Source organism: Crinia signifera, chromosome 3, assembly GCF_055691185.1.
Source record: "Crinia signifera chromosome 3, ASM5569118v1, whole genome shotgun sequence".
Lineage (NCBI taxonomy): Eukaryota > Metazoa > Chordata > Amphibia > Anura > Myobatrachidae > Crinia > Crinia signifera.
Window position 1 is genome coordinate 14,223,006 of NC_139219.1, and position 22,131 is coordinate 14,245,136.

At 43.0% G+C, this 22,131-nt stretch overlaps 1 protein-coding gene across 5 annotated transcripts in view; it reads right to left on the reverse strand.

Moving 5' to 3' along the window:
* TTC7A (tetratricopeptide repeat domain 7A) overlaps nucleotides 1-22,131 on the reverse strand; it is a 368,146-nt gene that overhangs the window by 214,632 nt on the left and 131,383 nt on the right. For 3 of the 5 annotated variants that reach the window (XM_083175292.1, XM_083175294.1, XM_083175296.1), the window contains exon 11: nucleotides 8,236-8,340. The exons of the other annotated variants lie outside the window; for them this stretch is intronic. In XM_083175292.1, the coding sequence (XP_083031418.1) occupies nucleotides 8,236-8,340 (105 nt within the window). The remainder of the gene's footprint in view (nucleotides 1-8,235; nucleotides 8,341-22,131) is intronic. 5 annotated transcript variants of the gene reach the window in all.

Below are 22,131 nucleotides of genomic sequence, written 5' to 3' on the forward strand. Positions count from 1 at the left end.
TGAGACTGTGCGTAATGAAGGAACGTGAGAACGTGGCTCTGATGTAGCAAGTGATCTCTGAGGCAATGCGTAATGATGGAACCGTGAGAACGTGGCTCAGATGTAGCAAGTGATCTCTGAGGCAATGCGTAATGAAGGAACCATGAAAACGTGGCTCAGACTTAGTAAGAGAATGCTGAGGCAGAGTCTAATGAAGGAACTGTGAGAACGTGGCTCAGATGTAGCAAGTGATCTCTGAGACTGTGTGTAATGAAGGAACCATGAGAACGTGGCTCAGATGTAGCAAGTGATCTGAGGCTGTGTGTAATGAAGGAACCGTGAGAACGTGGCTCAGATGTAGCAAGTGATCTCTGAGGCTGTGTGTAATGAAGGAACCGTGAGAACGTGGCTCAGATGTAGCACGTGATCTCTGAGGCAATGCGTAATGAAGGAAACGTGAGAACGTGGCTCAGATGTAGCAAGTGATCTCTGAGACTGTGCATAATGAAGGAACCGTGAGAACGTGGCTCAGATGTAGCAAGTGATCTCTGAGACTGTGCGTAATGAAGGAACCGTGTGAACGTGGCTCAGATGTAGCAAGTGATCTCTGAGACTGTGCGTAATGAAGGAACCGTGAGAACGTAGCTCAGATGCAGTAAGGGACTTCTGAGTCTGTGTGTAATGAAGGAACCGTGAGAACGTGGCTCAGATGTAGCAAGTGATCTCTGAGACTGTGCGTAATGAAGGAACCGTGAGAACGTGGATCAGATGTAGCAAGTGATCTCTGAGACTGTGCGTAATGAAGGAACGTGAGAACGTGGCTCAGATGTAGCACGTGATCTCTGAGGCAATACGTAATGAAGGAACCGTGAGAACGTGGCTCAGATGTAGCAAGTGATCTCTGAGGCAATGCGTAATGAAGGAACCATGAAAACGTGGCTCAGACTTAGTAAGAGAATGCTGAGGCAGAGTCTAATAAAGGAACAGTGAGAACGTGGCTCAGATGTAGCAAGTGATCTCTGAGACTGTGTGTAATGAAGGAACCATGAGAACGTGGCTCAGATGTAGCAAGTGATCTGAGGCTGTGTGTAATGAAGGAACCGTGAGAACGTGGCTCAGATGAAGCAAGTGATCTCTAAAGCTGTGTGTAATGAAGGAACCGTGAGAATGTGGCTCAGATGTAGCAAGTGATCTCTGAGACTGTGCGTAATGAAGGAACGTGAGAACGTGGCTCAGATGTAGCAAGTGATCTGAGGTTGTGTGTAATGAAGGAACCGTGAGAACGTGGCTCAGATGTAGCAAGTGATCTGAGGCTGTGTGTAATGAAGGAACCGTGAGAACGTGGCTCAGATGTAGCAAGTGATCTCTGAGGCTGTGTGTAATGAAGGAACCGTGAGAATGTGGCTCAGATGTAGCAAGTGATCTCTGAGGCAATGCGTAATGAAGGAACCATGAAAACGTGGCTCAGACTTAGTAAGAGAATGCTGAGGCAGAGTCTAATGAAGGAACCGTGAGAACGTGGCTCAGATGTAGCAAGTGATCTCTGAGACTGTGTGTAATGAAGGAACCATGAGAACGTGGCTCAGATGTAGCAAGTGATCTGAGGCTGTGTGTAATGAAGGAACCGTGAGAACGTGGCTCAGATGTAGCAAGTGATCTCTGAGGCTGTGTGTAATGAAGGAACCGTGAGAATGTGGCTCAGATGTAGCAAGTGATCTCTGAGACTGTGCGTAATGAAGGAACGTGAGAACGTGGCTCAGATGTAGCAAGTGATCTGAGGCTGTGTGTAATGAAGGAACCGTGAGAACGTGGCTCAGATGTAGCAAGTGATCTGAGGCTGTGTGTAATGAAGGAACCGTGAGAACGTGGCTCAGATGTAGCAAGTGATCTCTGAGGCTGTGTGTAATGAAGGAACCGTGAGAATGTGGCTCAGATGTAGCAAGTGATCTCTGAGACTGTGCGTAATGAAGGAACGTGAGAACGTGGCTCAGATGTAGCAAGTGATCTGAGGCTGTGTGTAATGAAGGAACCGTGAGAACGTGGCTCAGATGTAGCAAGTGATCTCTGAGACTGTGTGTAATGAAGGAACCATGAGAACGTGGCTCAGATGTAGCAAGTGATCTGAGGCTGTGTGTAATGAAGGAACCGTGAGAACGTGGCTCAGATGTAGCAAGTGATCTCTGAGGCTGTGTGTAATGAAGGAACCGTGAGAATGTGGCTCAGATGTAGCAAGTGATCTCTGAGACTGTGCGTAAGGAAGGAACGTGAGAACGTGGCTCAGATGTAGCAAGTGATCTGAGGCTGTGTGTAATGAAGGAACCGTGAGAACGTGGCTCAGATGTAGCAAGTGATCTGAGGCTGTGTGTAATGAAGGAACCGTGAGAACGTGGCTCAGATGTAGCAAGTGATCTCTGAGGCTGTGTGTAATGAAGGAACCGTGAGAATGTGGCTCAGATGTAGCAAGTGATCTCTGAGACTGTGCGTAATGAAGGAACGTGAGAACGTGGCTCAGATGTATTTTTGGAAATAGGCTGTAACATTACAAAATTTGGACAAAACGAGGCGCTGTGATTACTTTACGGATGTAATTTGGAAAAGTCACAAGCCTTTCTTTGAAGATAAAAGCGAACTAAAAAATAAATTACTAAAATTGTGTAATTAATGTTTTAACAATAAAACTGTTGACAAACGTGAATGGGGGAGCTTAAGGTGGACACTGTGTAATGAGGTCACACTGTGTAATGAGGTCATCCTCACCAGATGAGCCTTGGAACACTGCCCAGTATTTGAACTGGTCTGACTGATTTTACTCCTTGTAGAGATGCCGCTGCACTAATGCTTACAGGCTTGTATTATGGCAGCATTTTTTTTTTCAACTTCAATAAATTTTTTACATTATGCGAAACAAAACAGGGAGGGGGAACAGGACCAGAAATTACGTTCAAAAATTCGAACGATCGAACAAACGGTCACTAATGCAGTCACATAATTTCAGTACAACATATTTCAGCCTAAAACAATGCAAAGGGCAAATAGCATATGACAGAGTAAAGACATTAACAGATCAGGTTATAATTACGTAACATAGATGGAGAAATAGAACCCAATTTTTTTAGGGAGCTGGGGTGTCAGGGGGAGAGGGATCACACATACTTTGTTTTATGAGGTCAGTACCTTCACCAGTAGTAATACACACTCTCCAGGGATTCCAACGGGCTAAGGAGGCTGGTGTAAAGAGGTGATTAGGGGGACAATCAGTCTACATTAGGAAGTGCATATGAATTTTACGCACAACCCTGAGATAAGAGGGAGGAGCTACTTGCTTCCAGCAGTGTGCTAGCGCAGCGCGGGCTGCGATGCATATGTGGCCTAATACGTAATGCAGACAGGGGGGGAACTGAGTTAGGGAAACCGTTTAGAAGGGCTATGAGGGGCGAAGGCAGGAGGGATAGGGATAAAACCCTATTTATTAGGCCGAAGACTGCTTTCCAATAGGGGCCAATACTGGGGCAAGACCAAAACACATGGAACTGATGGCCAACTTCACCAAAGAGGCGCCAGCAGAATTTAGAGCATGAGGGCCATATTGAATGTAATCTGTCCGGTGTGAGATATAATCTATGTAGCAGTTTAATATGCATCTCAGAATGATTTAAACATCTGGACATTGTATAAGAAGAGATAAAGATTTTCTTCCACTGAGGTTCCTGTAGTACTTGTCCAATAGCTTCCCATCTGATTTGAGCTTTGGACTTATGGGAGGGGATCAGGTCTACAAGGGTTCTATACCAAAAGGAAATCTCTCCTCGATGTTCCCCTCTAAGAAGCCTATCAACTAACTGTTCCAGGGTGGGTGTCAATACAACAGAGGTGATAGAGAGGCTATTCCACCAGTGCATAACTTGGTAATATTGTAGCGTATCCATATCGGGGAGTGAGAAACGTTGCTGCAATTCTGGAAAAGAGCTAAAGAGGGGTCCATTCAGTAGGTCACCTAGTGTTTTAATTCCCTTTTTAATTAATTTAGTCGGGTTAAAGTTAGGGCGGATACAGGCCACAGTATGAAGGGAAACTAAGGGTAGGTGGTGAAATTTACTAGTGATAGTATGAGTCAGTTTGTCCCAAACAGCAGGGGAAGTCCGGGTTGATGGGAGTAATTTTAGGGATTTGGGACGTAGGCTCGGGGGTAACCAAAATAAATCACTTAGAGGAAATTTGGGGCAGGTCATCTCCTTCAATCCCGTCCAACTCCCCCTAGTAGTCTGGGAGAAGAAGTGCTTTAGGTGAGCCAGTAGGGCCGCCTCCTGATATAGCGCTAGGTTAGGTAAGTTAAGGCCACTTCGCGCTTTAGGCAGGCACATTTTGGCGCGAGATAATCTGGAGGGTCGAGATGCGCATACATATGATGTCATGATAGAGTTGGCTTTGTCTAGATATATTTTTGGGAAATTGTAAGGGATTGTACAGAAAAGGAACATCAGTTTAGGGAGTAGTGACATCTTGAAGGCAGCTATCCGGCCCAACCAGGAAATATCATAGTTGAGCCAAGACTTGGACAGGAAAGAGATCAAACTCAAAAGTAAGGGAATATTAGAATAAAAAATTGAGGAAGAGGAGGGGGGGACATGGACACCGAGGTAGCGGATTTTAGAAGATTTCCAATTATAGTGGTATAGGGAGCGTAAAGTGTCGATAGAATGGTCTAGATTAATGGGAAGGGCATCAGTCTTGGATGTATTCAGTTTATAATAAGACGCTAATGAGTACGAGTCTAGGATATTATGTAGGTAGGGAAGAGATTCAATTGGATTAGATACTAGTAGGAGAACATCATCTGCAAACATGCAGAGCTTGTGAGAATCCGAGCCAAACGAAAGCCCAGGGAAGTTTGTTTCCGTGCGTATCTTGGCTGCTAGTGGTTTCCGTGCCAATACAAAAATAGGGAGAGAGAGGGGGCATCCCTGGCGAGTCCCATTGTAGATTGAGAAAGGGTTAGATAGAAAGCCATTACTATAGACCCTAGCAGAAGGTGAGCTATAAATAGAATGTATCGATGAGAGTATCCGATCTCTCAGGCCAAATTTCAGTAAGACTGCATATAAGTCCAATTGAGATGATCGAAGGCCTTCTCCGCATCAAGCGATAGCAAGAGAAGGCCCTGATCTTTTGATAGAGAGTCAAGGAGGTCAAAAACCCTACGGGTATTATCAGATGCTTGTCTCCCGGGAACAAATCCCACCTGATCTGGGTGATGGCAGCATTTTTTAAAAACATTTTATATGTGTTTTTCATTGCATTTAGTAGCACATTTAAAAAAGGACTTCAATATTTTTTTCACCCTTCTTTTTCTTGTTCTAATATATAGTGATACCATTACTTTCTGATGTTCAATGTACAGAAACTGTGTTACTGTAGATGCACAAAAATTAGTAAAAATATTGTACAAAATTATCTCCAGGATATGTGTATAAAGCAGAAATTGACTAGCCTACTGGTCACTCCGCCCCCCACCCAACCCCACCCCCTCACTGCCGCCCGGTTCTCCTCCTATACGTAGACACTGACCAGCCTACTGGTCACTCCGCCCCCTCACCACTGCCAGGTTCTCCTCCCATACATAGACATTGACTAGCCAACTGGTCACTCTGTACCAAACCCCCCAACCCCCCCCCCCCCCCCCCCCCCCCTTCTCACTACCACCAGGTTCTCCTCCTATTCATAGACATTGACTCACCTACTGGTATACACACTATTTAGAAAGAGGATCTTTGCTGCTCCAACATTAACAAGTACAACAGTAAAATGTAATTTTTATTTTTGGAATGTATTAAAAAATGCTCCCTTTGAATCGAGTTTGTACAAACATGACAAGTAGTCATTTGCTTTGTATGTGCAGTGAAATGTCCTGGAAACTGTGAACATATCTGTAATTATATGCGTCCAAATTACAGTTTTGCTCCACTAGTTATGGCACAGAATTGTTTGTCAAATATGAAATGATAACGGGAAAGATAAATGGAGAGAATCATAGAGTGTGAGTAGTGTATGGGCCTTAGCGGGGGGTACTGAGACACAAGAGCAGCGGTTATAAGCACCACCTGCTTAATATTTGCATTTACATTGAGTATATGCAGTTCGGCTTTGCTTTCCCACCAGAAAGTCATGCAAAGAGTGAGCTGGCTGAAATGACATTTAGGGCCTTATTTTAGTTCACTCTTTCTGACAAAATCCTTCTTAGATGGACAAAACCATGTGCACTGCAGGGGGACAGATGTAAAATGTGCAGAGAGAATTAGATTTGGGTGAGTTATTTTGTTTCTGTGCAGGGTAAATACTGGCTGCTTTATTTTTACACTGCAATATAGATCTCACTTTGAAGTAAAACCCCACCCAAATCTAATTCTCTCTGCACAAGTTACATCTGCCTCACCTGCAGTGCACATGGTTTTGTCCATCTAAGAAGAAATTTGTCAGAAAGAGTGAACCAAAATAAGGCCCTTAATGACAGGTATTAGCCTCCATATATTATAGGCCTGCAACTGAATATATAAGAATACACAGTTGTGCTCAGAAGTTGACATACCCCAGCAGAATGTGTGATTTTCTGGCCATTTGTCAGAGAATATGAATGATAACTCACAAACTTTTCTTTTACTCATGGTTAGTGGTTGGGTGAAGCCATTTATTGTCAAACTGTGTTTACTCTTTTTAAATCACAATGACAACAGAAACTACCCAAATGACCCTGATTAAAGTAATCATCACCTGACTGGATGAAAATTACAACCGCCAACTGACTTTAAGGAAATCACAACCATCAACCAACTGAAAGGTAATCACAACCACTACCTGACTTGAAGGATATTGCAACAATTAATTGACTGGAAGGTAAACACAACCATCACCTGACTGGCAGATAATCACAACCACCAACTGACTGAAAGGTAATCACAACCACAAAATGACTGGCAGAAAATCACAACTGTCAACTGACTGGAAGGTAATCACAACCACCACCTGACTGGAAGAAAATCACAATCAACTGACTGGAAGGTAATCACAACCACCACATGACTGGCAGGTAATCACAACCACCAACTGACTGAAAAGTAATCACAACCACCAAATCACTGGAAGAAAATCACAACCATCAACTGACTGGAAGGTAATCACAACCATCACATGACTGGAGGAAAATTACAACCACAAACTGACTGGAAGGTAATCACAACCATCAACTGACTGGGAGGTAATAGCAGCCACCACATGACTGGATGAAAATCACAACCACCAACTGACTGGAAGCTAATCACAACCATCGCTTGACTAGAAGGAAATCACAACCATCCACTAACAGGAATGTATTAACAATTATCATCTGACTGTAAGGTAATCACAACCACCACATGACTGGATGGAAATCACAAGCACCAACTGACTGGGTGGTAAAAACAACCATCACTTGACTGGAAGAAAATCACTACCACCAACTGACAGGAAGGTAATAGCAACCATCACTTGACTAGAAGGAAATCACAACTACCAACTGACTGGGAGGTAACCATAACCACCAACTGACTGGGAGATAACCATAACCACCAACTGACTGGGAGTTAATCACAACCACTGACGGGCAACAGTGTGAAATTGTCCAAGGTGTATTTAGAAGTGAATGTAACCACTAACAATAGTTTTACAACACAAATGCTTTCACACAGTTGTTTTCTCTCTGATTTGCCTCTTTTTTTGGCTCACTTGAGTACAATAAGGGAGCATTTTGACCCATATAAGACGTATCCCAATGCCAACTTGTATAATAGTAATATTGTTTAGGACACACAGCCCAGTTAGCTGCATACTAATCAATTAGGGTCTGCGTATTATTGTAGCTTGAATGCTAAGACAATCCTGGATCAAAGATGCTCTCATTAAAATGCTGAAACTTTCTAGCATAAATATAGCAACTTGAGCGAATGAGGCCGCAGCATCAGCTTAATTAGTCAGCTGAAGCTGCTGTCTGACAGGTTCCGTTATGGGAAACCCTTTTCATTTTTAAATGTCCCCTTACAGGATTATCTTTACGCTGTTTCATGATATTTTATTCAGGTTTTTTTTTTTTAGAATAAATGCAATTTCAGTAATCCTTCTCCAGCTGTAAATGCTGGGGCATGATTTCTGAAACTATTTTTATGCACTATGGCACCATACCGCTGTGCTTAATGCATTATGTAAGAATCATTACTTCAGCTTACTTACCCAGTGCAGTGGCCCAACGCAAACCTTGGCAGCGAGAAGGGGAATGGTCGGGTCTGCAGGACGCATTTTAGAGCACTCTTTCAGTACTGAAACGGCGTAGGCAAACTGCGGAGGTAAAGGAGCAAGAGTTAGACATCAACATTTGGGGACGACCAAAGTGTTAGAACTTCAAAGCTAAGAACTGAAGCATATTGGGGTGTGATGTCATATTTCAAGTTCTGACTGGTCAGGGGAACTTGTAACTATATGTTTGCGAATATTAAATGATGCATTTTCATAGTGGGTCAACTTAGATTTTTTTTTATGTGTCCCTTTAAAATCGGACACCAACTAAATAATAAACTACCATAGATTATGGATAACATCAAAAAACACACTCAGCAAACATCAGTTGTTCACCTCAATCCTTTAGGTTGTAAGATCCATGAGCTTTGTCTCCTATCTCTCATCACTCTATGTTCTGTCCACCAATGGGTCATTGAAGTGTACCAATTATTTTTTTTCCCTCTCACGTTTGTCACTTTTCACGTTCTTTGTTTTCTCTAGTTTGTCACTTTTTTGGGTTGTGTGGTTTGACCCTTATGGGCCATCCACTCCCCAATGTACCGAAGCTCTCATCCTTTTGGGGAGAGCTTTGGTCCCTCGAGGGCGACCCGAGCCGCAAGGCGGAGGGAAGCTTACTGCGGGTCTCTCCACACCTTCGGGTGCGGAGGACCCACCGTCCTAACCCTTCCGGGGGTTGAGGAAAGAGGGTCTCTCTAAGCTTCGGCGAAGAGGACCCACCGATCCCTTTTTTCCCCTCTTCGGCCTTATGGCTGAGAGGGGTTAGGGGAGTAACAGGGCCCTTCTCCTTTGGGAGAGGATCCATTCAATCACACAACCCCCTATGCGGGATTTAGGTCACGCATTGGGTGGTGGGAGCACACCTCGGGCTCCTGAGTTTCTTCAAACTCAATGGGTCATTGAAGCTTTCAAAATTTTGCTATGGGGCCCACAAAGTTCTATTTACACCCCTGATTCATATGTTTGTGTTTCTTCAGTGTTCTTAGGGGGAGATTTATCATATCTTGGAGTGAGATAATGGGGGGGGGGGGATAATCAATCCTGGACAATATTTCCAATAGTCGGAAGTATCAGCCAGGACCTATTCAGGACCTATTCTTTTTTCTAAAGATCTGACTATTTTAAAAGTTGAATCTGCATTGTCGAAAACGGCCAGTAAATTGTTGAATTAGCGTCCGTTTCCAACAAAAAAAATGTGGGTTCGCCAAAACATGTCTTTTTCGACTTTCAGAATGTTTACAAAAGTCAGAAGATCGGACCGGAAATTGAATAGGTCAAATGTACATTCCACCAACAGTTTTCTTGTCGAACACTGACAATATTTCCGACAGGCAGAAATATAGTCCGGGATTGAATACGCCAAAAAGCAGAGAGAAATCAAGCAATCAGTTCCTAACTGTAATTTTTCTGTACATGGAGGCGGCTCCATCAGTCCACATGTTCAATCTCTGTGTCCTTATGTAAGGTCAACAATTACATTTCATGAGGCCTGCACAGTTTGCATACTGTATATCCAAGGACCCGTCAGAATTTCCAGTTGCACCCCACTCGGAACCAGCCTGGTATGCAGATGAGCTGCTAACACTCATACATATAATTGGGAAATGGAACAACAGGGAACTTATTTTTTTTTTTTTTTTTTAATCACAGACACTCTGAAGCAGGATTTATCTTATAACCATCTTCAACTCCTGCTTTCCACTCTGATCCCAAACACCAACCTCGTGCCTACTGTACACTCCACTATGATCACATTCAGTGACCTCCAATCCTGCTGTACACTCCACTCTGACCACATACAGTGACCTCCAATCCTGCTGTACACTCCACTATGACCACATACAGTGGCCTCCAATCCTGCTGTACACTCCACTCTGACCACATACAGTGACCTCCAATCCTGCTGTACACTCCACTCTGACCACATACAGTGGCCTCCAATCCTGCTGTACACTCCACTCTGACCACATACAGTGGCCTCCAATCCAATCCTAGCCCCCCCCCCCAGTTGCAGACCTGCCTTTACCCCTAAAAAGTACAGTGAGCTCCACTCCTGCTCTTTACTACTGTACTTCCCATATTGTTAACCCCACTAATGATATCCCTTCTACAAAAACTCAAGAGACTAATGCTACAGAGATTTCACCGAATGAGTGTTCAGCTCCCAAAATGGCTGCATCCAGTGTGAATTTCAAACTAACAATGCAGATTGCATTTGTAATATAAACTGTCCTAAGTGAAATGGCAAACCTGCCAAGCCTTGCAACTTTACAAAGACAGTCCAAATTAATTGACAGTCTAGATTAATTGACCTCAAAAGGGGCAGATGTGACTGTAACTTAAGGGCTCATTTTGTTTTTATGAATGGTACAGGGCATCATATTTGCAGCAACCCGATGATTTTCTATAGTTACCATGCACCTAAAGCCGTAATTCATTTATAGCTACAAATTCAATTGTCTTTTACCAGGGCCGTAATGTGCGTGCACCCTAGACTGCTGACCTTTACAATCTCATCGTTCACCAATTGAAACAGTTAATATTGTAAAAATTTCCTCTGAGAGAACGTCTCTCCCAGGGCTCCTGGCCACCAGGCAAAAAGGCTTCTCTGGTGCTGGTCTCCTAGCAACCAGTCTAAGCTGAAGAACCAGATGAAAACCAAAGTCAAAAATGTTATACGCTGTTTTCATACAATAATACTACAAGTCATATGTAAGACCTATTAGGGTAGGGAAGTACATTTAATTGTTTTGTAATATATTCATATTTGCAAAACTCTCAGGGCTCATTCCCAGCTTTACACCAACTGTAAAGGCTGACTATACCACCAACAGTCTTTCACAGGACTGACATGAGTTTTGGGGTCTAAACATGGGTAGGGCTTAGCTATTTAAAGCTATTTAAAGGATTGGTTCAGTATGATTGGGGTGTCCTAAATGTATTACTTGGAATTTAGGAGAAAGCCTTTTAAGTCCACTTTATGGAGTTAAAAATGCTTGATTAAGAGAACTCTACTTTTAGTAAAATTTTGGTTGTATTCACTGTACGGACAGAGAAATGCCGTAGTTAAAAAAACGATATTATTTATTAATTTATTAATTAATTAACAGTTTTTATAAAGCGCACACATATTCCGCAGCGCCGTAGAGAGAATAGTTGAACATTCGCATCAGTCCCTGCCCCAATGGAGCTTACAATCTATATTCCCTACCACATGTACACGCACACACAGACATACTAGAGTTAATTTTATTGGGAGCCAATTAACCTAGGAGTATATTTTTGGAATGTAGGAGGAAACTGGAGTACCCAGAGGACACCCACACAAGCACGGGGAGAATAAACAAACTCAGCACAGTTACGGCCATGGTTGGAATCGAACTTACATTTCGGCAAGTTTGTGGAAAGACAAGACCAGAGGAAGATAAATGGCAAAGAGGCTTTACTAGTTGACCCAGTTAAAATAGTTATGGGGCACATTGGGTGTGGATTAAAAGACAGACAGTATCTACATAGATAGTCAACAGTTTGACACCAGATGGTCAAGAGTGAATAGGTCAAGAGGGTCAAAAGGTCGATAGTTAAATGGTAGTCTTGGACTCAGGTCAAAGACAACAAAAGATCAACAGGATCGAGAGGTCAACATGCAAATGGTTGACCAGAAAAAGGTCTGTGGACCTTTTAACCTTGTATATCTAATGACTGTCAATCATTTGTGTCAATCTATTGACTATCTATTTTTTGGTCTACCTTCTACCTGGATACCAGTCATTTGGTACCGAGTCATATCTTATCATATCAAGACTGTTGAGTTTCATTAATACTTAATACACTAGAGAACAGCACCCTGCCCAGGAACCCATAAGTTTGACCAGTTGCTCTAAACGGCTCTAAATGTTATTATAAATAACTTTGCCAGTTGGAAGCAACTTCTTGCAGAAAAACAAGTATTTTGATTTACTAGAAAAGCTTGTGGGTTTGATTGTGGGTGCCACACTGTGGAGAGATGTTGTTTTATTCGGAGCATTACTCATTCTGCTGTCTGAATGCCTCTTAGCAAAAACAACCTTTGGACCCATGTGGAGTTGGCAGATTTCGTTAATGAAAACCTGGACTGTAAGAGGAGCTGGAGGAAGAGCGGTCGTAGAAAAAGAAATGACTCTGCTTGGTTAATCAACCTACAATTCTTAAGATGGCATAAAAGCCTTAAGAAAATGATAATGATGGATATCGATGGCCAGCAGAAAGAGGTAACAGGTGTTGGAAGTATGTAGGTGCTTAGTGCAGGTACATGCAAAGTAAGCAATGACATGTCATACTGCTTGCCAGATTGTGGGCCACCATTATCAAAAGCTTATTAACCCCAGCATTGAAAGACACCCAGGTGTCCAACAGTTAAAACAATATGATATCTGGTATGATTTTTTTTTTTAAGGTTTTTGTTTATTAAAAATTATAATTTTTTTGTGTAGGAGAGAATCGTCTCATTGAATTATTATTGTATTCATAAAAATGGTAGCATTATTAGTTGTTGAAAAACTTTGGTAATAGAACAGTAACCCATATAGGGAAGGATAGAACCACATTGAGGAATGGTTTCAGAAACATGAGGTGAGTCACCAAAGGTCCCAAACTGCTGTCCCTGTACCCACTTCTGTATTGGGAGTGCTGGGCCAGAACCCTGATCTACATTGGTTCTGTGGATTGAGAAATGGCCTTTGTGACAAAATGGCTCAGAGGGCTTTGTCTTATGTGACTGCCACTAATTAGGTGTTGAAGATATTTTATGCCTCTAAAGACAGAAGCAAGATGCAACATTGTGGGATAGAGTGCCAATGGATGCCGCCATCTTGCATCCTGCAACCTCAAGAACTCTAGTCAGGGATGGAAAATCTACAATTTGAAGGCTGGTAATAAATAGATATAACCAAATCAATATCCACATTTAAACCCCATTGAAAAGCTGTGGAAGAACCTCAAAAGAGTTGTACGTTGCTATTTATTCAGCATACAGATTTATAAAATTGTAGAACTTGGTGAGTACAAGACAATGGCTTTCCACATTTCCACATTTTGTTATATTACAGCCTTATTCCAAAATGGAATAAAAAAAAAAATTCTCCTAAAATTCCAAACACAATACCCCATAATGACAATGTAAAAAAAAGTTTTTGGGAGATTTTTGCAAATTTATTCAAAATAAAAAAAATAAGAAATAGACCTTATGACTGTCAACCTAGACACTTTCGACCTAATGACCCATATCCCTTTATAGTCTGCCTGCGTTACACATGAATCAAGCCACTATTGAAAACGTTTTCATACCTGCATTCCATTCTGATTCTCATTAATAAAGTTTTTTGGCAGAGATACAATCACCTAGCACTGATCCCTAAAATCACTGCGAGGAGCACCGCCAACCAAGCTGAACTATTAGGAGCACTGTGAGATGAGATGGGAATGACATGGATAGTGTTAGGATTACAGGATTATTTTTAAATGTTGTGAATTATATTTTAGGCGTAATTCTCCATAGAACAGTAAAAAAAAAAAAAAAAAGTTATCCGGAAAATCCAAATACCCAAGCATGCTGAATAATAGATTCAATTTTCCACTGAGTGCCCAGTATAGTTTCCACTGACTGAACTGTGTCTAAACAGCTATATCCACACAAGTAAACTTGGCAGCAGAAACAAATACACAAGTGTTTCTTCACTTTAATAACCAGAGGCTGCCTTATATCCTTTAGATATGTCTGTATTTCATCAGAGATCTCAATCAAATTAGTAGCCACTGGAGACAGAAGCGAAGGAAGATTATGGAGTCGATGTTAACCCATCAGTGACAGGATTTAGTTTGCACCTTAACCCCTTCCTGACACAGCATGTTTTTGCCTTCCTGACAGAGCCCTTTTTTTCAAATCTGACAGGTATCACTTAAGTGGGGATAACTTTTTTTTGCTTTTACTTATCCCAGTGATTTTGAGATTGTTTTCTCGTGACACATTGTACTTCAAATTAGTGGTAAATTTGGGTCGATACAGTCTGTGTTTTTTTGTGAAAAATACCAAAATGTCGTAAAAAAATGGAAAATTTAGCAATTTGCAAAATGTTAAATTGTCTGCTTGTGAGACAAATAATCATACCACTCAAAATAGTTAATAACTAACATAGACCATATGTCTACTTTATGTTTCCATCATTATTTCAACTTCCTTTTAATTTTTTTGGACACTAGGAGGCTTACAATATGAATAGCAAATTTTCAAATTTTCAAGAAAATTTCAAACACTGATTTTTTTAGGGACCAGTTCAGTTCTGATGTGACTTTGAGGGACTTGTATGTGAGACACCCCCATAAATGATGCCATTTCAAAAACTGCACCCCTCACAGTATTCAAAACAGCATTTTGGAAGTTTGTTAACCCTTTAGGTGTTTCACAGGAATTAAAACAAAGTGTAGGTGAAATTTCAAAATTTCATTTTTTTTGCAGATTTGCAATTTTAATACATTTTTCTAAGGAACACAGTAGATTTTACTAGAGAAATGTGACTAAAAATTGATTCCCCCAATTCTTTTGTTTTCATAAATATCCTATATGTGGCCCTAGTGTGCACGTTGACCAAACCACAGGCTTCATAATAGAAGGAGCACCTACTTGATTTTGGAGCCTCCTTTTTATGAGATTATTTTTTAGGCACCATGTAGGTTTCTAGGCACCATAAGATGCTAAAATTTAGGAACCCCCCCACAAGTGACCCCATTTTGCAAACTACACCCCTCAGGGAATTCATCTAGGGGTATAGTGTACATTTCAAACCCCCAGGGGTTTCACCAATTGTGGTACAACTGGGCAGTGAAAATGAAAAATTACATTTTTTACACAAAAATGCAGTTCTGGCTCAAAATTTTTCATTTTCACAAGGAATGAAGGAGACAAAGCACCCAAAAATCTGTGCCCCAATTTCTCCCGAGTACGGCAATGCCTCACATGTGACCAAAAAATACCATTTGGGTGCATGGCAGGACTCAGAAGGGAAGGAGTGATTTTTGGATTTTGCAGCTCAGATTCTGGTGGAATGTTGGTGGGTGCTATGTCGCATTAGCAAGACCCCCCAAGCACCAATACAGTGGAACCCCCCCACAAGTGACCCCATTTTGCAAACTACACCCCTCAGGGAATTCATCTAGGGGTATAGTGTACATTTCAAACCCCCAGGGGTTTCACCAATTTTGATACAACTGGGCTGTGCAAATGAAAAATTACATTTTTTACACAAAAATGCAGTTCTGGCTCAAAATTTTTCATTTTCACAAGGAATGAAGGAGACAAAGCACCCCAAAATCTGTGCCCCGATTTCTCCAGAGTACGGCAATGCCTCACATGTGACCAAAAAATACCATTTGGGTGCATGGCAGGACTCAGAAGGGAAGGAGTGATTTTTGGATTTTGCAGCTCAGATTCTGGTGGAATGTTGGTGGGTGCTATGTCGCATTAGCAAGACCCCCCAAGCACCAGTACAGTGGAACCCCCCCACAAGTGACCCCATTTTGCAAACAACACCCCTCAGGGAATTCATCTAGGGGTATAGTGTACATTTCAAACCCCCAGGGGTTTCACCAATTTTGATACAACTGGGCAGTGAAAATGAAAAATTACATTTTTTTACACAAAAATGCAGTTCTGGCTCAAAATTTTTCATTTTCACAAGGAATGAAGGAGACAAAGCACCCCAAAATCTGTGCCCCAATTTCTCCCGAGTACGGCAATGCCTCACATGTGACCAAAAAATACCATTTGGGTGCATGGCAGGACTCAGAAGGGAAGGAGTGATTTTTGGATTTTGCAGCTCAGATTCTGGTGGAATGTTGGTGGGTGCTATGTCGCATTAGCAAGACCCCCCAAGCACCAATACAGTGGAACCCCCCCACAAGTGACCCCATTTTGCAAACTACACCCCTCAGGGAATTCATCTAAGGGTATAGTGTACATTTCAAACCCCCAGGGGTTTCACCAATTTTGATACAACTGGGCAGTGAAAATGAAAAATTACATTTTTTTACACAAAAATGCAGTTCTGGCTCAAAATTTTTCATTTTCACAAGGAATAAAGGAGACAAAGCACCCCAAAATCTGTGCCCCAATTTTTCCCGAGTACGGCAATGCCTCACATGTGACCAAAAAATACCATTTGGGTGCATGGCAGGACTCAGAAGGGAAGGAGTGATTTTTGGATTTTGCAGCTCAGATTCTGGTGGAATGTTGGTGGGTGCTATGTCGCATTAGCAAGACCCCCCAAGCACCAATACAGTGGAACCCCCCCACAAGTGACCCCATTTTGCAAACTACACCTCTCAGGGAATTCATCTAGGGGTATAGTGTACATTTCAAACCCCCAGGGGTTTCACCAATTTTGATACAACTGGGCTGTGCAAATGAAAAATTAAATTTTTTACACAAAAATGCAGTTCTGGCTAAAAAATTTTCATTTTCACAAGGAATGAAGGAGACAAAGCACCCCAAAATCTGTGCCCCAATTTCTCCCGAGTACGGCAATGCCTCACATGTGACCAAAAAATACCATTTGGGTGCATGGCAGGACTCAGAAGGGAAGGAGTGATTTTTGGATTTTGCAGCTCAGATTCTGGTGGAATGTTGGTGGGTGCTATGTCGCATTAGCAAGACCCCCCAAGCACCAATACAGTGGAACCCCCCCACAAGTGACCCCATTTTGCAAACTACACCCCTCAGGGAATTCATCTAGGGGTATAGTGTACATTTCAAACCCCCAGGGGTTTCACCAATTTTGATACAACTGGGCAGTGAAAATTAAAAATAACATTTTTTTACACAAAAATGCAGTTCTGGCTCAAAATTTTTCATTTTCAGAAGGAATGAAGGAGAAAAAGCACCCCAAAATCTGTGCCCCAATTTCTCCCGAGTACGGCAATGCCTCATGTGTGACCAAAAAGTGGCAGGACTCAGAAGGGAAGGAGTGATATTTGGATTTTGCAGCACAGATTCTGGTGGAATGTTGGTGGGTGCTATGTCGCATTAGCAAGACCCCCAAAGCACCAATACAGTGGAACCCCCCCACAAGTGACCCCATTGTGCAAACTACACCCCTCAGGGAATTCATCTAGGGGTATAGTGTACATTTCAAACCCCCAGGGGTTTCACCAATTTTGATACAACTGGGCAGTGAAAATGAAAAATTACATTTTTTTACACAAAAATGCAGTTCTGGCTCAAAATTTTTCATTTTCAGAAGGTATGAAGGAGAAAAAGCACCCCAAAATCTGTGCCCCAATTTCTCCCGAGTACGGCAATGCCTCATGTGTGACCAAAAAGTGGCAGGACTCAGAAGGGAAGGAGTGATATTTGGATTTTGCAGCACAGATTCTGGTGGAATGTTGGTGGGTGCTATGTCGCATTAGCAAGACCCCCAAAGCACCAATACAGTGGAACCCCCCCACAAGTGACCCCATTGTGCAAACTACACCCCTCAGGGAATTTATCTAGGGGTATAGTGTACATTTCAAACCCCCAGGGGTTTCACCAATTTTGATACAACTGGGCAGTGAAAATGAAAAATTACATTTTTTTACACAAAAATGCAGTTCTGGCTCAAAATTTTTCATTTTCAGAAGGTATGAAGGAGAAAAAGCACCCCAAAATCTGTGCCCCAATTTCTCCCGAGTACGGCAATGCCTCACATGTGACCAAAAAATACCAGTTGGGTGCATGGCAGGACTCAGAAGGGAAGGAGTGATTTTTGGATTTTGCGGCTCAGATTCTGGTGGAATGAATGGTGGGTGCTATGTGGCATTAGCAAGACCCCCGAAGCACGGTGAAATTATGAACCTAATAATCCATAGATGTGTGGTATATTTTAAAACACTCCTTTATACATAGGCCGGGTTTGTCGGGGCAAGTGTCACACTGGAAAATAGTTTGCTTTCTTATTCCCTTTTTATAGCAAACTTTGCACCTTTTTTGTGTCCTGCCCTTTTTTCCAGTGGAGGGGATTTCATCAGGAAAATGCTGCCCTGGTACAATACGGGGGCCAGTACTAGAAGTACTGGGGCCCTCTGCCTGCTGGTTCCCTAATATTAGGCCCTTTATGACTTCCTCTTGAAAGTGCATAAATGTCCCCCTCTGGCTGGTAGAACGGAATAGCACGTAAGCGTTATACAGTGCCATCTGGATGATATACACGGCCAGCTTCTTGTACCAGATTTTTGTTTTCCGCAGGGCACTGTACGGCTTCAGTACCTGATCTGAAAGATCCACTCCGCCCATGTACCTATTGTAATCCAGGATACAATTAGGTTTTGAGGTGTGGGTACTGGTACCTCGTACAGGGACGGAGGTGGTACTGTCTCCGTGAATTGTTGTCAGTATAAGGACATCCCTCTTGTCCTTATATTTGACCAACAACATATTTCCCCTGCTTTCACCCCTTCTCATTACTTGGGCAATGTGCGTTTTTGGGAGGCCTCTTTGGTTCTTGCGCACAGTACCGCAAGCTGCTGTACCTCTTGAACCAAGGGCCTTAAACAGGGGGATGCTGGTGTAAAAGTTATCCACATAGAGGTGATAACCTTTATCCAGGAAGGGGTGCACTAAATCCCAGACAATTTTTCCACTAACACCTACGAGGGAAGGGGGGGCATTCTGGCGGTTCAATTCTTGAATCCTTCCCTTCATATACCCTAAACCTGTGAGTGTACCCTGAGGTGCTTTCACACAGCTTATACATTTTTATGCCATACCTTGCCCTCTTACTGGGAAGGTACTGGCGGAATTTAACCCTTCCTTTAAAATGTATAAGGGACTCGTCTATGCAAATGAATTTATCTGGGATGTACATCTCTTCAAATTTGGCACTGAAGTGATCAATGACCGGCCTGACTTTGAATAGCGGGTCAAAGGTGGGATCATCTCTGGGTGGGCACTGTGCATTATCGTTGTAATGCAAAAATTTAAGGATTAACTCAAAACGAGTCCGGGTCATGGCCATACGGTAAAGTGGGGTGCTGTACAGAACATCTGTACTCCAATATTGCCTAATTTCTGGCTTTTTTACTATGCCCATATGAAACACCAGACCCCAAAACGTCATCATCTCTACTGCATCTACAGGGGTCCACCTAGCAAATAATGACGTGGGGTTTTGAGCAATAAACTGCTGGACATATAAATTAGTTTGGTCCACCATTAAATTTATAAAATCATCAGAGAAAAATAATTTGAAAAAGTCAATTTCTCTGAGACCTGTGGAATCAAATTGGATTCCTGGGATGGCCAAAAACTCAGGAACCTGGGGCTCAAAATTGTCTGGTGGTGGGGTCCATACGAGATCAATTATTGGGGGGGGGGGGGTCTCAGCTGCTCTACGGGGGCGTCTTTGAGGGGGTCCCTCATCACTAGAGGAGGAAGAGGAGCTTAAGATGAATCCTTCAAATTTCCCGCTTGCCTCACTGGCTGTGTCAGAGTCAGAGGCAAGCATGGCATATGCCTCCTCCGCTGAATACATTCTTCTGGATGACTGGGATGACATTTGGGATGACATTTGGGATGACATTTGGGATGACATTTTTATTTTTGTGTTTCTGGTAGTGAAATGTTTCAACACGTGTATAGTGTAGGGGGGGTACAAACTTTATTTCAATGTAGTATGTAGTGTGTAGTGTGTATGTAGTGCAGAAAAAAAAAAAAGGTCCTGCGCCAAAAATTGAGCACAGATGTTGGTCAGTAATGTCCGTCACTGAACAGCGCTCAAAGGCAACAGGAATTTGATCAAAAAAATTTGATCAAAAAAAATTAAAAAAAGACCCCACAGCACCCTCAAAAAAAAAAAAAAAAGGTGATCAGTGATGCGACACTGATTACCAGTGAGGGGCAGCAGGTGCACAACCTTTGGTGCAACTGACAGTGCAACTGGCAGGTATATATAAAAAAAAAACCTCTGCACCCCCAAAAAGTTGCTGATCACCTCAGATATAGTGATCAGCACAAAAGGGGGGGGGGCAGCAGACACAAAATATAGCACTCTCCATCACTCTCTGTCACTCTCTCTCTCTCTATCTCTCACTATCTCTCACTATCTCTCACTATCTCTCACTCTATGACACTGCAGCAGCAGCACTGACAGTTATATATATAAAAAATAACCCCTGCACCCCCAAAAAGTTGCTGGGGGTGCACAAAAGGGGGGCAGCAGACACAAAATATAGCACTCTCTGTCACTATCTCTCTCTATCTCTCTCTATCTCTCTCTATCTATCACTCTATGACACTGCAGCAGCAGCACTGACAGTTATATATATAAAAAATAACCCCTGCACCCCCAAAAAGTTGCTGGGGGTGCACAAAAGGGGGGCAGCAGACACAAAATATAGCACTTTCTATCACTATCTCTCTCTATCTCTCTATCTCTCACTATCTATCACTCTATGACACTGCAGCAGCAGCACTGACAGGTATATATATATATAAAAAAAAAACCTGCGCCCCCAAAAAGTTGCTGATCAGTTAATTTATACTGATCAGCACAAAAGGGGGGGGGGGCAGCAGTCAGTTGCACACGCAGTACAGCTGTATATATATAAAAATATATAGCACAATCTGTCACTATCTCTATCTCTCTCTATCTCTCTCTATCTATAACTCTATCACACTGCAGCAGCACAAAATATAGCACTCTCTGTCACTAGCCCTCTCTATCTCTCTCTATCTCTCTATCTCTCTCTATCTATAACTCGAACACACTGCAGCAGCACAGCAGCACAACACAGCACAGCACAACACAGGAAGTCACAAGATCCAGGAACGCTACAAGCAGTGATCAGGTAAGTATTTTGCAAGGATCAGGTCAGTATATCGCAGCAGATAGGCACGGTGACCGCACTGCACGCAATTCCAGACCGGAATGGCGTCTGCAGTGCAGTCACCGTTAGTTTAAATCACCCTCCATGGCTGTGATTGGTTCGTCGGTCCGACGAACCAATCACGGCCTTTGGGGGCGGGTTGGGTGAGGTGGGGTGACACCAGTGTCACCCTTACACCCTGTGGTGATTGGTGCTGTACTTTACAGCACCAATCACCACCGATCCCTGTGTCACCGGCGAACGTTATTCGCCGGTGACACAGAAAACGCTGTAATTGGCTGTTCACACTGAACAGCCAATCACAGCGATCGCCGACGGGGGGGCGGCATCGCAGCCCCCCCTGGGCATGCAGGGACATGTCTGCTGTCAGGGACAGCAGACATGTTTAAACTGTCACCGCGTCTATAGACGCGGTGACAGTTTAAAGCCATGACGTACATTTACGCCATGTGTCGGGAAGTACATCCCGGCCATGACGTAAATGTACGTCAAATGTCGGGAAGGGGTTAATGACCGGAAAATATGTTTGCATCTCGGTGCTGCTCTGGCTTTACTGGGAATAATGTTTTCTTGTTTCTAAGATTAACTAAGCACACATTACATCAGGGTTGCCTACCCTCCCGGAATGGCCGGGAGAGTCCCGAAAATCAGGTCCCCCTCCCGGCCCCCCCTGGAAAGGTGGGCAATCGTCCCGGAATCCTGGGCACCCCCGCTTAGCCCCCTGATTGCCGCTACCTCCATCCTGCCCTTAGCGTTTAAATAACCCTATCTGCCGATCTCCGCTGAGGGGGCGGGGCTAACGTGTCACAAACGTGTCATTATAGCCACGCCCCCTCCACGGAGATAGGCAAAACGGGTTATTTCCCATCCTCAAGCCCCGCCTTCAAAAGTCGGCAACCCTGCATTACATACAGCAGCCTCTTCATCAGGAGAATGGCA